The sequence below is a fragment of the Plectrocnemia conspersa genome, unplaced genomic scaffold (assembly GCF_051122295.1).
Source record: "Plectrocnemia conspersa isolate PC_06_02 unplaced genomic scaffold, ASM5112229v1 ptg000003l, whole genome shotgun sequence".
NCBI classification, from domain to species: Eukaryota; Metazoa; Arthropoda; class Insecta; order Trichoptera; family Polycentropodidae; genus Plectrocnemia; species Plectrocnemia conspersa.
Window position 1 is genome coordinate 22,565,027 of NW_028277167.1, and position 18,071 is coordinate 22,583,097.

The 18,071-nt window shown below is 31.0% G+C and overlaps 2 protein-coding genes across 3 annotated transcripts; one reads left to right on the top strand and one right to left on the bottom strand.

Annotated features, from left to right (window-relative positions):
* Positions 1 to 3,233: 3,233 nt before the first annotated feature.
* Positions 3,234 to 10,111, bottom strand: caly (ubiquitin carboxyl-terminal hydrolase calypso). Its single transcript, XM_088183440.1, has 7 exons — positions 9,718 to 10,111; positions 5,893 to 6,224; positions 5,632 to 5,819; positions 5,398 to 5,565; positions 5,219 to 5,334; positions 3,852 to 4,070; positions 3,234 to 3,778 (listed from the first exon to the last, which is right to left on the bottom strand). Exons 1-7 carry the CDS (start codon positions 10,081 to 10,083, stop codon positions 3,578 to 3,580), a joined length of 1,590 nt encoding a protein of 529 aa, XP_088039566.1. The 5' UTR covers positions 10,084 to 10,111; the 3' UTR covers positions 3,234 to 3,577.
* A 2,309-nt stretch (positions 10,112 to 12,420) lies between these two features.
* LOC148236990 (uncharacterized) lies at positions 12,421 to 13,348 on the top strand. 2 transcript variants are annotated; one of them, XM_088183441.1, is made up of 4 exons: positions 12,421 to 12,574; positions 12,641 to 12,877; positions 12,939 to 13,097; positions 13,158 to 13,348. In XM_088183441.1, exons 1-4 carry the CDS (start codon positions 12,490 to 12,492, stop codon positions 13,286 to 13,288), a joined length of 612 nt encoding a protein of 203 aa, XP_088039567.1. In that variant the 5' UTR covers positions 12,421 to 12,489; the 3' UTR covers positions 13,289 to 13,348. The 2 variants fall into 2 exon arrangements, with proteins under 2 accessions (XP_088039567.1, XP_088039568.1); XM_088183442.1 differs by having other exon boundaries at positions 12,445 to 12,535.
* Positions 13,349 to 18,071: the final 4,723 nt, after the last annotated feature.

Consider the following 18,071-nt stretch of genomic DNA (forward strand, 5'->3'; position numbering starts at 1 on the left):
AACTTTTTAAATTAAGTAGCGATTTATGATAAAGGATAGCAAAATCTTCGCCACCTATGAATATTTGACATTTTCATTACGAAAAATAGCACATTTTATTAGTAAAACAAATTTTTTATTATTAATTAAAATTCCTGAGTATCCCAACTATCGTTTTATGTCAATAAGTTTAGCTACGTTATTTTCAATAATATTATTTACCAAAAATAAAACTTTTTTATGATTAATATTATTTTGTTAGATGCAACATTTTTTTTTAATAGAGTGTTGTCTGGCAAATAAATAAATATAAGTTTATCTTGAATTTTATTTTAATTTGTGTGAATGTCTTTTCATTTTCTTAAATTTTTTTATTTAATAATAATTTCTGTTCATTTTAATTATTCATGTTTAAAGATGGACTTTTTATTTTATTGCTTGCATTTTCTATAATTTTTATCAGCTTATAGGACAATGTTAATAAATATCATTGTTGTATATTTTCTAGTTAAAGACCAATTATATCCAAATAGTACATTTTTAGATGTAAAATCTATAAGATATTCAGAATGACGATATAATGCGAAATGACATTGCTCTGGTATTACTGCAAGTTATAATTAGTTGCTATATACCGCATGATTGGGTCGTGTGACTTGAGATGTGAATCAGTGCGACAAGAATAAATAATTAATTTTGGGCGATTTCACACATTGAAAAAATATATAAGTTATGATTTGAAATAACAGTATCTTTCATTTACATATTTTAAAGGCAAGAAACATATTATAACTTAATAACAGTTAAAAAATAAAGCAAAAAAAAAAACATTTTGCGCCATTATACAAAGCTGGCAGTTAATGTGTTAACGCACCTTATCCCACCTTTGTCTCTCTCAGCTGTGGAGTCACGTGACTTATTTCTCTATGTTTGGACGTTATAGATGAAATAATGTTATGATTAAGAATTATAATAAATACATATTGATTATAAGACATTAATTGCAGTTGTGAAGAAAATTCGATATTTAATTCGTAGCAGGCATTGAAAAAATGCTATCCATATAAATGATATCCCTAAGGCACGTTAATTGTTAACCATATTACGACATACGGAGTTTCAGATATGTATTTAGATATTTGTATAATACACATCAGTTTTCGACTGTAGTCAGTTTCAAAACCATAACTGATCCATTTTGTAAAATCTTTTGTTCAATGGTTTTAAATGCATTTGAAAAATTATTTAAATTGAAACGATAGCATTTCATCTCTAACTTAATTTTTCCATCATTCCATGTAACAGAACAACATGATTTTATTATAAATGTGCGCCAATCTACAGAACCAAATCTCTAAACTCGTTTATGATAATAACGTGTTAAGAATTTTGTCAAAATTTTAACACATTCTTGCAGTAAATGCTATATTTTGTTTTCGAGCAATGTTTACTTAAAAGAGCATACGATCTTCAAATATTATATGTATATCATCTAGGATTTATTGGAAAATATTAATTACTTCGTTTATTGAAAGCTATTTCGCCCACTGCGTGTCACTAGTTATTTTGTTAAGTGAGATGAAAAGACCATCTTGTTATTTATGCTTTAATAAACACAAATTCACGTGACCGATGATATATCGGGGGAAAATAAGGAAATCGACTGGAAAATTGCATCTCAAAATCCGATTGGATAGCATCCAAAAACTCGTTAAAAAGATTTGCGTTCTAAGAGGCTTAATTTAATATTCGTGGCCATTTATAGACCGCTATAATTTATTGCCTTGGACAGTTTTAATTAGAATATTTTTGCTTCAATTTATACATTTGACATTTTGATGGATCAAACATAATTGTATTTCAAAAGTTAGTGTTCAGATTAACTTGCTAGATAAATTTCTTTCTTCGTCTTTATGTTTCCTCATAATTAGTCAAGATTGATATAGTTGGCACACCTTTTAAGGAAAACATTCTAAAAACAATCCGTTGATAGATGATTAATCCTTAAAGTGTTCGCCGGTGCGATTCCGTACGTATTTTGGACACTGTCCAGCACTAGTGGCAATGAACCATTTTTGATGGATCTTTGCGAAAAAAAGGAAATCATGTGAGCGAAAATAAATGCCAGAGATTCCTCTTTCGTCAGAGTTAATTTGCCGCGTCTTGCCATTGTCAAAACAAGCGTTTCAATGATTGATAAATTGTTTGAGTGTCTTGTTAATTATTTGACGATTGAATTTTAACACCTTTGGAGCTGTATAAATGTATTTAATTTAAAGAGGAACAATACTGAAATTGCGCATCTCATTTCTGAGAACTCTAAGAAGATTGAGTCAAATAAAGTTTCAGGCGAAATTTCCACTGAAAGAAAGCAGCTGAAGACCAAATATTTGGCACAGTGGTTGGCATTCATTTATAAATAATTAAGATTTGCTCGTAACTGTGTTGTGAATCACATTTGTCGCCCATTCCAGGGAATCCACCGAATTCTTGTTCAGATTTAATAATAAATGAGTCATTATTACTTTTATTCATGAATTTGAGGCAATTTAGTTTTATCTAAAATATATTTATTGAGCTGGTAAAAAGCAAATTAATGTCAAAATGACGTTTATTTGCTTTTTTTTAAATCAAAGGCCATAAAACAATAATAATCAACCATAAATATTACAATGTTGTATTTTATAAATATCACTTAATTCTTTAACACACAAATAGTTTTATTTATAATTCATTTTAAAAAATAAATAAACCCCGCAAATGTCAAAATTACGTTTATATGCTTTTTAAAATTTAAAGTCGTAAGATCAATCGACTACAAAAACTGCAATTCTATTATTATATAAATAATAGAATTCTTTACAAATTTTACTTCAATTTAAATAAAAAGAATGTTATTAATATAGTAATCCGACAAATGTCAAAATGGTTTTTATGTATTATTTGTAAAATCAAAGGCCGTAACGTATGATTAATCAGCCATAAAAATACATTATAGGGGAGAATTTATCAAATGGTGCGTAGCCAAAATACGTATAATGGCCGACCTTGACCAGCATTTTCAAAAATAACATAAAATCGAACATAGTTCATAAATCGCGTTTCATTGACCTATCAACAATAAGCGATGAAAAGTATAAATGCAACTTCCTTATTATTTTCAAACTTGACCCCATATTGTCAACGATAATAAACTCCCAGGGATTAATAAATTCAAATAAGCTTCCTCGTAGATTATAATAATAAAAACAATATTGTATTCAGATTCGTTTATTATTTGAGGCAATTACATCTCTCTGTCTAGAAACCATTGCATTTTATTTATATGTATTTATTCGAGTCTTTAAATAAATATTGTTATACATTCAATTATGTATGTATGTATATTCAAGCCGAAAATTCATCCCATAAACTTTGAATATATCAAACATTTGATTCATATCATCAACGCTTGAAGATTAACATTTCACATAAAATTATAACATTAGTTATTCAATTTATACATGTTTGATAATCAGGGAAAATTATATAATTACGTCAATTATACATAGTAATATCAGTGTGTAAAGCTACTTAGCGTAAGTTTAGAATTATATAATTATTTCTTTTTGCTGCCGTTCTTTTTTCGTCGGCGAGGAGCTGAAGAAAAATTGTTGGTTTGTGATAGATGAGGCGAATGACGTCTGGGAGCTCCCACTAACGGAGCTACTAATTCAGCAAGCCTTCCTCTCTCGGCCAGCATTGTGAGGAACGTACAGATGAATTCGTCATAATTGTGAGTTCTTCTAGCATCGTCGACCTGAATAACATATACAATTATTACCTATTTTCATTATGAAAATATATTATAAGAAGCAGAAAGATAAGATTACCTTGTACATGTCGCGTTTATCATTCTCGTCTAGTATCGATTGATGGCAAGATTCTATTTCCGAATCCAATTCTTTCAAAAATGCTATGATATCATCCTGTGAAAATGAGCTTCGTAATGGCGAAACAGGCGCGTCGCTCTCTTCAGTTGGTAGTTCAGCGACCGTGATCATTCCACAGTCTGCCGTCTTTACTTGTATGCAGCCATGGTCTGGTCCAAGCTAAAATTTAATATACATATAAATAAAAATCGAATAAATCTGCAACTGTAACGATCATTTGCAATGCTAAAGACTTCTTCTCGGAGCTAATTAAAAAAGAGTACTTATAGAAATGTCATTGCAAGAACTGCTATAGTTTTAATCATATCAACATAAAACTTTATGTAAAAATAAACTAAATATCTTAATTAATTTCTCTAGCTTTCTTATTTAAAAAAACTATTAAAAAAATCATTACTCCATTAATAAATATCGTTTTTGTGTTTCTCAGTGTTGCATTATGGTGAATTTCCAGTCCAGGTCAAAAGCACTAAAAAAGTGCCATCGCAGTGAAAACACTCGATTATCAAGCGTTTGTAAGACTTTTTTTAAATTTTATTTAAACTGAATTTTGCCCAATAGGAGAGTGCAAAAAAAATTATCCCTTCTCAAAAGTCAAAAATCCACGTCAAAAGCAATAAAATCGTACCGACACGATTTTATTGCTTTTGACGTGAATTTCTGAAGTCATCATTGTTTTTGCGCCTATTGACGTAGGTATTCGATCTGAAAATTCAGATTGAATACCTAAATTTACTGCTACTAATTTACATTCATTGAATATTTTCTCTCATGTCTAATATTTTTTAAACGTTCAAAAATCAATAAAGTCAACAATAATCTGCAAAAAAATTTAATACAAACGGAAACAGTACGAATAGAATATATATTGTGTAATCAATACCATATATATTTTTAATCACTCGCGCATATACATATATTCGCTCGAAACTCACAGGTTAATAATCTCAAAATAACAATTCCAAGCAAGTAGAAGAGTAATATAATAAAAAAGTACACATCTGCATCCCCATGCCAGCAAAAAATAGGAATCAATGATGCCTGTTAAACTACTGAATATTTCAAAATTCCATTCAACAACGTTTTGCTTGAGATTTTACTGATTTTTTATTGTAATATTTTGGTAAAGCTGTGAATAATATATTGAATTAAATATCTTTGTTTATAAGTATTACAAAATTGCTTTGAAAGATTACGTTTTTGTGCTGCAGGACTGCAATAAGAAAACCAATAATGTCATTAATGTAATGCTGTTCGACCTTTAGGAGTTAAAATGTACTTATATTATTAAAATAATATGACTATACCTTCATTTCTTTACTCGCAATTTGTATACAGCTATCAAGCTCTCCAGCAAGTCGTACGATGAAAAACTTTTTCACAGTCTTAGTAGATGGTATTGACACATGCTGATTTATAACACCTATATTATAAAAAAAAATCATTAATAAAAAACTACAGACTTAATAAAAATAATTTGATATACCTGATGCATTAACTGTATCATATTCTGACAACTGATAATTAAGAAGTGTCGTAAAATCCATCGGTGATAATGAAACACTTTCCATCAACGGAATTTCTACTTGCATATCCAGCGACGACTCCATAGAATTATCATTCGATACAGATTTATTCTCGTCGTTCATTTGATCTAAAAATAAAGTAGTATATTACATAAAATAAATCATATTAAAGTAATTGACAATAAATGATTTACCATCATTAATGTAATCTTTGTTATCATTTTCACTATCTGAAGAATTACTTATATACGTATTTTGCTTAGTGACTATTTTGCTAAGCTGCATAAGAGCGTCTTTTAGAATGTGCTTATTGGTTTCTAAAATCTTCAATTTATCAGATAGTGCCAGTCTTCGATCAGGAACGACAGCCATCAAATTAAACCTTTACAAAAAAATATATTTCGATTAGTTTTGTTTTATATGAGTTGTACATTTTTTTAATTTATATTATCTACCTAATATCGTGGTACTGTTCTCCCGTATCTATACCTAAGCGTTCAGACATGACTCGTCTGAACTTATCAGTCCAATCTTCCTCCGCAGCCCAAGGACCATGATCTTGAGGATAAGGCTTGAGGCCGTCTAATTCAAATAGACGGCCATTTATTGGTACAAAACTAACAAAATGAAACGCTTCACCGGTGAACCGTCCGGAAGATAATCCAGCTTGTTTATCCGTCTTTTTGCGGGCTTGAGGTATAGCGTGTGAATTATGAGCGCAGGCGAGCTCCGGAGTGTTTCCAATAGCCCAGCCTTTGTTCTCCGGACTCATACCAGCCGTGTGCATCTATGAGACAAAAATTGAGTAGGGTAATTTGACGTTTTAAAAAAATCAAGAATTAAGAAAACATCTCATTGTGTTTTAGTTTCCGCCAAAACCGAGTATATAACAGGAATAAAATAATCTTAATATATGTAAATATTTATATTAACCAAGGAACAAACAGGCTATGAATAAAATATGTTTAGCATAAAAATCAATACTTAAAAGTAAATATAAATTTCATAAAATCTGAGCAGTGGCAGTATAGAAGATAAATGCTAAGATGTGAAGTTGATGCTGTCATAGATGATTTTATATAATATAAAATCGACTTACTATTTTCTTAAACAAAAATAGCATCACATATATCTAGTTAAAGGATATGTGCCACACAACCGATATCAGTGAAGTCATTTATACGTAGATGTACCATACATATCGATTGATTGGGAGTGTCCCAATCTTAAGATATGTCTTGAAGTACCGTCCAGTTTATAATTTCAATGAGATTTTACTATATGATAAGATCTGATTTACTTCATTGCTTCCGGCTATTGAGAGTAAAAATTTATGCTGAAATGTGTGTGCCACACAACTCATTGCAGTGAAATCAGTTATACGTTATCTATACTCTATTTACAATAACACGGTCAGTTCGAGAGCTATCTATTTCAGATGGCAAGTTTGGGTTTACGCCACTACTATTAGCTCTAAAGCACATACGGATATACGTTCGATATACTTATCATTACTCCTGTTTATTTACAAAAAATTTCACAAGAAATCCAACATTTTGTCATATGAAACAAAGAAGAGCAGAATCTATTCTATAAAACAGAAAATACATGTGTCTGTCACAAGAACTTTCAAACGGTGTACAGTAACGACGTGACATTTGCACATGTCATTTTTATATAAACTATGCTATTTTCAACTTGCAAGATAAACTAAACAGTAACGTGCTGACGACAGATTACGTCCAATAGGTGAAGACAAGAGACTAAAAATATTGTATACAGGCAAGTAATAAAATAAATTTTAAACAGGATGAATAAAAGCATTAATTTACATTATTGCATAAATAAAGTATTGAGTTAAAAAATAATAAATTGTCTTTAATCAAATTATTAATAGTAGCATTTCTCAGGAAAATCTCATAGGGACTAAAGGGTTAAAAGTATTTATTTATTATTATTTTTTCTTGAACTGTGTTTTATATTTTTCTGGATTCATACATAATTTATTCTCTTAATCTTTGTTTTTTCAGTATCTGTCTTTATTAAAAACTTATTATGATTTGTCCCTAAATTTATAAGTGTAGTTTCACACGTGCCGGATGGATTTGCCCGGCACCGGGCTGGCGCCGTGTAGTGGGGGTGGCTTTGTATGGGCAGCATCAAGCCGGCGCCGGATGGATTCGTCCGGCACGTCTGAAATGGTAGGTACTAGCCCATACAACAATAACCGCCTGCATCATAATCATTGTTACTCGATCGCCATGACAAATGACAAAATATCATAAGATAAAAAATACGTTTTATTAGCGTTTAGGTAGTTTGATCCGCATTAACTTTCAATCCTCGTACATTATACTAAATATGTATAACATGTTTACGGTTAACACGTACCTGGTTTATTTGCAATTCGAATAATTATATTAAATCGGTAAATCAATGGAAAATACTTATATCAACAGATGTCATTGCATTATCGACCATCTTTTTTATTTTTTATGAATTATTTCAATTATATTTATGATTACTCATTGTAAGCTCTTAAACTTAAAAAAATAACATTATACACGCATTCGATAGTGAGCCTTGTGCATTTTGTTTATTTATGTACATAGTAACCATTTTCGAAGGTCATGCGTCTCCAAGGAAATTTAAAATAATTAAATTCTTTTTTCTGATTGGTCGAAACCGTTGAGAACTAAGGTTATGCAATAATAGGCTTTATGCGTGTGTAAATAAATACTATTATTTCATATCAGGAAGCTTTTAAAACAAAAAATATAATAATAAATAATTTATTAGCTCCACTACCTCCTCACTTATTCTATACTCCTGGTAGATTATGACAAAAAACCCGTACAAAAACGGTAGTTTGAAGCGTTTTTTCTTTCTGAATATGCTTTGACGTGACTCTTGAGTACATAATTTGCAGAAATTGAAAAAAAATAGTTTTCCTAATAATTAAAATAATAAATTAATTGTCAACAACCTTCTCACTCATATGCACTCCTGGTAGATTTTGACAAAAAACCGTTTCGCGTGTCACAAAATCGTAGTTTGAGGCGATAATTTTTTAGCATATGCTTCGACGCTACTTTTGTGATTGCAGAAATTAGGAAAAAACTTTTTTTGCAATAATTAAAACAATAAATTAATTGTCTGCTTCACGGACCGACTAATGAGAGATCCGCTAAAGAACGTGTTGCCATTCGCCGCCGTCACGTCATTGTTACCAGAGTGCCACCTACTTTTTGGCATAATGAATAAATAGTCTTCACAATAAAATATTTAATTTATCATAAAATCAATTTAACCTAAAAGTAATATTTTAAGTTGAAAGTTAAGTTAAACAGCAACAGAAGAGAGAGTGTCTTCATCTTCATCAGAATTGGAAGACACCAGGAAGGAAGTTGGAAGAAAAATATGATTGTAGCCGATGTATGTTCGGATTATATGCAGTTTAAAAAATGGAATAGCGAACCTAAGAGGCGAACCTAACTTAACCGGCGAACGGTTGATGATGCTCGATTTATATTAAGTTAAAAAATATGGAACAGTGTACCTAGCCAATCAATGAACGGTATATATGAAGTTTAGTCGTTTAATCGCCGTCGGTATTCTCCTCTCCATATTGTTAATCTTGCAACATCTCGACTTCGCGGCTTCCACCCTCTTGAATTCACATCAAATAAAAATAATATATGCATGTCTTTATTGCTTTACAGCGAATCGCTTAGGTCAGCGCATCAGCACGACAAATAATATCAGATTATATTATTTAACAATATTGTTTGATAATTTTAAGTGAATACTACGTCTTTATTTGGTATCACGGTGCCCCACAAGTCTAGCGCCCCAGGCGATTGCCTGTACTGCCTGCCCCTGCGGCGTAAACCCAAACTTGCCATCTTTTTCTCAATTATGAATATTGATGAAATGGATAATTCTCGAACTGACTGTGTTAACGCAAATATAGTATATATTATTTGCATTGATACTTTCATCAGAGGTCAAATTTATTCTAAAAAGAAATTTAATCATTTGTTTATGTTCAAACCCAAACCTAACCTAAACGAATTAGCCTAATGAAACCCCAAAAACAACAGTTAGTTTAGAATATATAATTGTAATAATTTTAGAATATATAATCGACCCCCAATAACAGAAAAGTGCAGTTGAACTAGAATGACTATCAAACTTATAAGATTTGCGTAATAAGACATTAATTATAAAATAAGACATCATAATAGTATGTGCAAATAATAAAATTGATTTAAAATTACCTTCAATCGACTCAGAGTATCCCCCAAGTGTATGTTGGGACAGTTCAAGAGGATGGAAAGCAAAGCGTGCGTTGCACAACTGTTGGGCACCATTTGCTGCGCAAAGAATATGTTGTTGACCGCCTCCTCGTCTTTGACGAACCTCTCCACCTGGTCTACGATCTTCCGACGGCATCTTCGCTCTTCTATCCATCTAAAGAGGAATATGAAGCCGTAGACGGGCCCCTCGAGCGGCTTGTGCAAATCGTATATCTCCTCCACCTGCACGGCCTTGACGCCGAAATCCTCGAGCAAAAGAGTGAAGAGGCCGGGGTCGCTCTCGAGCTCCAGCCAACCCTCGGTGAGACTGTTTAATTCGACGGCCATCGCCGTTCCCGGCAAACTGACAGATGGTGACGGATCTTTGTTTTGTTTTTGCGAACGTGTGTTCGCGAACGTATCGTATCGATAAAATATTAATAATAAAAAGACTCATTTACACTATATAATATAAACTTTAATTTATTAAAAATATATACTAAAATGTATTTTTTTATAGCGCTGATGTTTAATAATCGATGTCTTAAAATAAGAAAAAAATAATTAGTACTTTGATTTAATAATAAGATAAACGAAATAAAAATAATATCAACAACTATTAGGGTTATTATTAAACTAAATAATATTGATTAAATATTTTTACTAGCGGGTAATTCCGAACATTATTTCATGTGCAATTTGCTTACCAAATTATATAGACAACAAATTAAATCGTCAGAGTTTGAATTAACTTTGGGTCAGAATTAAAAGAAAATCTTTGTCAGAATTTTATTAACTGTCAAGAGACCGAAATATTTTTAATAGAGCGTAGAACGAGACCACGCTATGCTTTTTTGTCATTGGTTAAGCACGCACACAAACTCATTTCCTACTCAAACCCGATGACGTCGAGCACGCGCGACTTCTCAAACGTTCGCAATAAAACACTATTTTTTTTTTTACGAATCTATAAAAATTAAACCTCAGTTTTTGCTACCTTCACTATCTGTTCTAAAACTTTTATACTGAGCAACAGAACCGCGTTAATTTTTTTTTTAAACATAAAACGCCAAGCACATGCTATCAGCAAAACTAAACCAAAAAAACAAAGATAAAGGACGTGAGCTCCAAACATGCCCCGACTTCGATACATAAATAAAATTCTTCAAAATAATATCTACTTGTCATATTTTTTTATCATAACAATATGTTGATAGCATACTTACATAAAACGGGTGTTTGATGTTTTTATTATACTCCGATAAATCTGACATATTTGATATGAACTATAAATAATAAAAAAAAATATTACTGCTTTTATATTAAATAATTTCAAATGTAAATGTGAAAAGTACTTATTTCGTAATTGCAATAATTTTCGTCTGATTCCGATTAGAACACTATAATCACGTCTTCGTTATTCGAGAGAAATTCTACGCCTTCAAAACAAGATCCAATTCATCGAAATCATTATATCTTTCGGCGATGGTTATACCTATTATTTAACCTTTCCCTTATTGTTCCGTTTAATCCGTGGGTTACTGTACTGTGTAGTCTATACGCATGCAAAGATTAGTAATTAGTGAAAGTCTGATAACTACTGTTGAATCCCAATAACCTAATAATGTAATTAAAAGTAAGATTTATCAAAATAATTTTTACCAAACGCCGCACCTATCTTGCCGATGTCTTTTTCATACCATTTTTTTGTGAAAAATTGAAATCACTGAGCTATGTGATATGCCTGTGGCTTCAACAAGTTTGCGCACTTTGACTTGTCGATCACTCATCTGCGTAGTCACCTCAAGTGGACGACAACGTTTAAACTTATTCACCCATTTGTAAACAGTTTTAAATGCTAGCATAGATGTGCCATTAACTTCATCAAACTTGGCTTTGATTTCTTTCGGTGTCTTGTCTTTCAAATACAAATGTTTAATTACTACACGTGGCTTGGTTTTCCCCATTGTGTAAAAATAGCAAGAGTTGTTTGATTTAATCGGATGTAAAAATTAAAGGACGTGATGGAAATGGCTGACAATTTGACAGCAGTCTATTTACAGATGGTACTTTTCATAAGCAAACTTGTTTCGATACTACTAGCGCCACCTTTTAGATTTGCTAAGGACTTATTGACCTACTCTTATACCTATATATTCAGGCCGCTTATATTCTGACCGATGTATTCTGTCACAATTTTTTTTAGTCCGTAAAAAGATTGTGAAATCCATTATTTAACTTACTTGCCGAATTTATTTTTAGTCGTATCTAAATAAATATTTTTTATTTATACAAGGTGTGATAACATAGCAAAATCTTCATTTTCATTAAAAAGTATTGATTTATTCTTCAATATCGTTATTTTTAATTAATTAAAAGTAGTTCTGATCTGATAGAATATACTTATGGTAGCGTTTCTTTCAATCTGCAAAGCGTTTGTGGAATACACTGGTAATCTTCAGCTCACTGAGCGATTTTGTCGCAGATCATTGCTTTTTTAATACCCTTTTTAAACGCAGAAACAGAAAGAAGTCGCGAGAAGAATCTGGTGAATACTGTGACGACGTTTACTAGTAGTCAAATAAATATTGGTTTTTTAGTAATATACTTACCTATTTTATTAATATAACGTTTTCTTGCCTATTATTGATTATTATTTTTTACATACAACTTTGAATCTACGTCGCATATTGTATTATTTTCAAATATGGCAACATTTAAAAACTTTCTTAATGTTTTGACGTTTGCATCGCAATGTCCCGGTTTAATGATTCTGGAGCTGCAGATTCCCCACTTAAAGGTAGATTATCAACTTCTTCATTGAACACGAGTATATTCAGTAAGTTTTTAAATAATACGTTCTATTCCATTACTTTTATCTCAACATAACCTTAATTTTTTTCAGCTGATAGTCCCAATTCGCGCGTTACTGGAACATCTAAAAAAGGATATACTCAAGCTTGCTCGTTCATATCTCACATGAAACAATGGTTCGAGTATCACAAAAAAGGCACTGTGTTATGTCAGGGAATTCAAGCTCTTCGCTTGCACGAATACGTCAGCCTAAAATATCCATTGCAACTTAAAATATTGATTGAATCTTTATCGGATACTTGGCTGCTGATGAAGGACTCTGTAGAATGTATTTATTTTGCATTCTGTTTTATTTATACAGAAAAAGTTATTAATAATGTATTTTTTAGCTATGGAACTCATTGTGACGCAATGTAAAGCACTTGCAAAACTAGAACCTGATCCGCATCCTTTGTTCAATACGTGGTCAGCGACAGATCTATCTAATAGGATAAACGATTTATATAATATGTTTGTGAATGAATTAGAAATTAAACGGATGGTTAAAGGTATGCTTTAATTTATATTATTTAATGTGATTTATTATTAATATTATAATTTGATTTCAGAAAATATAGCGCATTGTCGCGATGAAAAAATAATGGAAGTTTACGCTAGCGCTTGGGAGTATAACACGTTAATAAACAAAAGAGAAAAAGAGTTCTTCTTAGCAGAATTAAATTTCGATATATCAGTATGACTGTGTATTTAGAAAAAGGATAGAATGGTTATGATATAATAAATTGAGTAACACACCAAATATGATATTTTATTGATCCATATTTCATTATAATTCACATTTAATTAAACACATGCATATAATAACATCCAATAGTGGAATAATTATTTATATTTTTTTTTCTTTTTTTTTTGTATACATAGAGATTTCAATACATCTATAAATGACATAAAAAATAATCACATTAATATAATATTCACGTATAATAAGCGATGTCGTCATTAGACTCCATATTCCATAGAAGAGCAAATTAAATTTAAAGATTTAATACTTGGACATTCATAATTTATAATAATTAAATCGAACATGTCATAGAGCTCTACCGATCCATTAATTTGGTCAATGATCAGTGTGACATGGATGAAATTCACATATAAGAATATATCATAAATGTATATATATTTAATACCGAAAACTTGATACCATTCTTATTCCATTTCTTTTATATACTTGATTTCAAATCACAGACTTTTTAATTTACCTAGTCTTTCACTACCCTTTTAATGTTACCCTCATCGATTTCAATTTGATTGAGATTTTTAAAGTTACAATTTCATTCAAGATTTTAGACATAATTTTTTAAATTTTACATATCTCTTCGAGCATCTCTGATCAACTAATATTTGTGTTTTTTTATGTATTTAATGTACTTCTAAGAATCTTGTAATTTATTCGAAGTACATAAAAATACATTTGTCGATCAGTTGTCAGTCGTTCTTTAACATAAGAAATAATAATGTATTATAATATATTCTTAATGTATATTGACGAATCTCCTCTACATGTAAACATTCTCATCGCGCCAGCGGATGCTTCCGACGGGCGTGCAGAAATACGTACCGTAGCATTCACGAGTGTTATCTGCAGTTTTGGGAATGCGTTCATTCATCCTCAAGCCTCTCTGTAGAGCCGAATCCATGACGACATCTTCTTCTTCTTCGTTGTTTCGTCGGCTGCGTCTATTTATATAATCGAAGATGTAGTTGTGCAGTATAACGGTGGTCCATATGATCAAGGTCGCAGCGTCTTCATGCATATCGATCCCTCCAGTGTACACCTGGAAGCGACGGCTCAACATATCGAAGCCGTGCTCGGCGGCTCGCCTAACGTGGCCCAATCGAAAATTAAATGCCAACTTGGTTTCGTCCCTCAACTTTGGAACAGTCGGATACGGCGTCATCAGATACGGCTTCAGCGGAAATCCTTCGCTTCCAGCAAGCACGTACGGAAGAGTCACGTCAGTACCTGGAAGATGATCGTCTTCAGGAATGTCCATGTGGCCTGCGGCCAACCTCTTCCCTATTTGCGAGTTGCTGAAGACGCCTGCATGTTTGGTCTTAAAGTATGGACCGATGTCTACGTCGACGAACTTGTAGTCAGCATCGACTATGCCGAACAAGACAACGGATTCCGGTCCATCTGCGTCTTTCTTCTTAATGGTTACGCGTTTACCTTTGATGGCGCCCACGCAGTTCGGAAAAACCATGTTCTCCCAGAACACGGAAGAGACTCTCTTCCAATCCTTGGCTTTCATATCTGGCAGCACTTCAGCCTGCAACTCTTTGTTGATCGCCAAGCAAACGTCGAATACTGCATGAGAGGTCGCAATACTGGACGTCTCGTAAGCTGTTGCCAATGTCGAGATAGACTTTCCAGATGTTAAATATCTAAAATGTAAGAAACCATCGTTTGGGATAAGTTTCATTATATTTTAATGTTATATTCCTATCTTTATTGCTATGTTTAACTACGCAATAAAATATTTACATTGTTATTCAACTTAATGCAAAAGATGCAACCTGCATCGAGTTTAGCATTATAAACATTATATGGCTAAGCTAATTCAGAGAAGTGCATGCAAAGGAGCACAATTGAACTGGTACATTGTTGTAAAACTTGTTTGAAGCAAACATGGCTGGAGAGTTGATTTAAAGGTGTAGAGGAATTTTCTGCATTATTAAAAAATAGTTTAATTCATAAGATATGTAAAATAATAATAATATAACTCGTTTCTTGGTTATACTGTACTTTCTTAGGTACATTTTATTTTTAAAAAACTGCTTTACTAGTCGTTCTTTCTCAATATTTTTGTTTTGATGATGTATTTAAAATGTTACATAATTTATTCGAATCTCGAGTTTTGCGCTCTTTTAAAGTGTAAAAAATATTGTTTGACTGTAATTTTGATTTTATCTCGTGTACCATTTTGTTAAATTAATTCTAAAGAATTATAACAAAAAAATCTTATATAAGCAAAAAACTTAATAGAGTATTAACTTTTATAATTTCAAATAAAACTCATACTACTTATCATAGTATATTATAATCATTCGCGAAAAAGCAATTAAATTTAATTTTTGTATATTTTGTCTAAAGAAATATTTAAAAAAATAATTGATTTAGTAGAATATTTTCTAAAATAAATTCAAAAATAGTTTAAAAAAACAGAACATATTGAAAATTAATGCATATTTTATTTTTGTGCTCAAAATAATAACATGATTTTATTTTCTCATCTTTTTGATTTTTTACTATGGATTGTTCTAAAATTCATATAAAATAAATAATAAAAACAGTTTTTTTTGAATAAATTTTATTAAAACCTGAAAGTGAAAATCATACAAGTGATAATGTTTTTTATGTGTAAAAATAAATTGATTTAAAACAAAGAAACGTTTTTTTTAAATAAATTTTAATAATTTTATTAATTAATATTAAGTGATAAAAAATCGTTTTTTTTTAAATAAATTTTATCCCAATCTGAAAGTGAATTGCGCAAGTGAGAATATTTTTATTAAAATTAATACTAAGTGATAAAAAAATTCTCGCTTAGAAATATATTGAATTAAAACCAAAGTAAAAATCTCTTATTTTTAATAAAAATATCTTTATCCAAATCGTTATACTTTTGCATAAAAATAAATTGAATTTATTAAAATATATTTATTTTATGGAAAATAAAGTAAAATTTATAAAAAAAATACAAGAAACTGTAAGTTAAGAAACATATACAATTATCCAATGAATGATTTTTTTGATATATAAATACAAATAAAAAAGATTTTATCGCCTAAAAAATCGCTGAAAACCAAAGTGAAATTTTTTTTTTCCAAATCTGAAAATAAAAATTATACAAGTAATAAAACATTTCTCGCATAAAATAAGCCAAAACTGGAGTGAAAAATCATTTTTTATAAAAAAAATTAATAACAATTTTAATAATAAAATAAATTTTATTTAGATCTGAAAATTAGGATTTTTTTTTAAAAAGTGTAATGAAGTGAAAGTTTTCTCGCATAAAAATTAATTTATTCAAGTATTTTTTTTATTTAAAAAAAATATGAACGCAATATTTCGCAAAATTATTTATTCGAAGTAGATAATCACAAAGAAAAAGTTTTTTTTTCATAAAAATAAATTAGAGCAAAATCGGGCCGAAGTTCCTGAAAGTAAAAATCGTACAAGTGTTCCTCTCGCAGAAAAATAAATCGAATCAATCACATGTATAAATAAATATTAAACTGTTTAGATTTTTTTATTTAAAAAATTGATAAAAGCCGCAAAGTTCATAATATAAATAAGTATATATGGAAATTTCATCAGTATGTAGATTCTAAAAGTGTCAATCTTTTATCGCATAAAAATACAAGTGTAAATATTAGACCGCTCTCGTAATAATTTTTTTTTATAAGTTAAAGGCGATTATTCGCAAAACTAAAGTAGATAGGGTGTGATAAAGTTTCGGTCACGTACCTTAGACAGATGGCCAACTTTTGTCTCGGCAACAAGTTGTAGTCGGGCGTGCGCTTCATGATCATCGGCTTGATGCGGTTGAGCAGGTACAAGAACTGCGGCTTGGTCATTTTGAAGCTCCTGAAGTAGCGGCGGTCATCTTCGGATAGCTGTCGTCGGGGTTGGTGCTCGCGGGCCATGGCGCGTCCGTCTACGTCGAGTCTCCGAGTCGGAATGGAGCCGACGACGGGCATGCGCGACTAGGCCCCGGCCCAGGGCTCCACGCACCTCCGGCCTGTGCTTGCAGGGTGCGTTATGCACTATCGATCTGCCCAGAACCTACATGCGCCTCCGATCAGCGAATTATTCATTACGGAGCTAGCGAGGACCCCGGGAATATGAGGTGCGCAACCTTTTGCGAATTGGTTTGAAAAGCGCGCGCAGAGTGAAGATACAGCGGATAACTTCAGGTCGTTCGGACTTTTTTATTGTTCAGGTATCGTCTTCTTACTGTCATGTGTTCGATGGTAATGATTCTTGAAAATTGGGCGTCGAAACCCCCCAAAATATTACTTATAAAACAAAATAATTTTAATAATTAAATAAATCTATTTTTCAGGTTCCTTAAAAATTCTTTACTTTGTTGTAACTCTTTGAGACTTTTTTTATTTACTTTGTTAACCATAAAAAATACACAATTTATTTATTTTTAAATTATTTAAAAAAATATTTTTTTTTTAATTATTTAAAAAATATTTTTTTTTAATTATTTCTAAAATATATTACTATAATAATTTAGACAGGCTTAAAATTAAACATTTTTCGAATTGAGAAAGTCCACAGCTGCACAATATTAACTCGGGAATTTCGAGAATTTCGACAACTAGAAAGTGTTTTTTCTTCAATATTTTATTTGTCATTAGAAATTAGAAATGTCATAAATTTTTGTGTTATCCCTCAAAGAAAATCTATAAAAAAAATCTCAAATCTATCTCGAAAATATTTTTTAAAA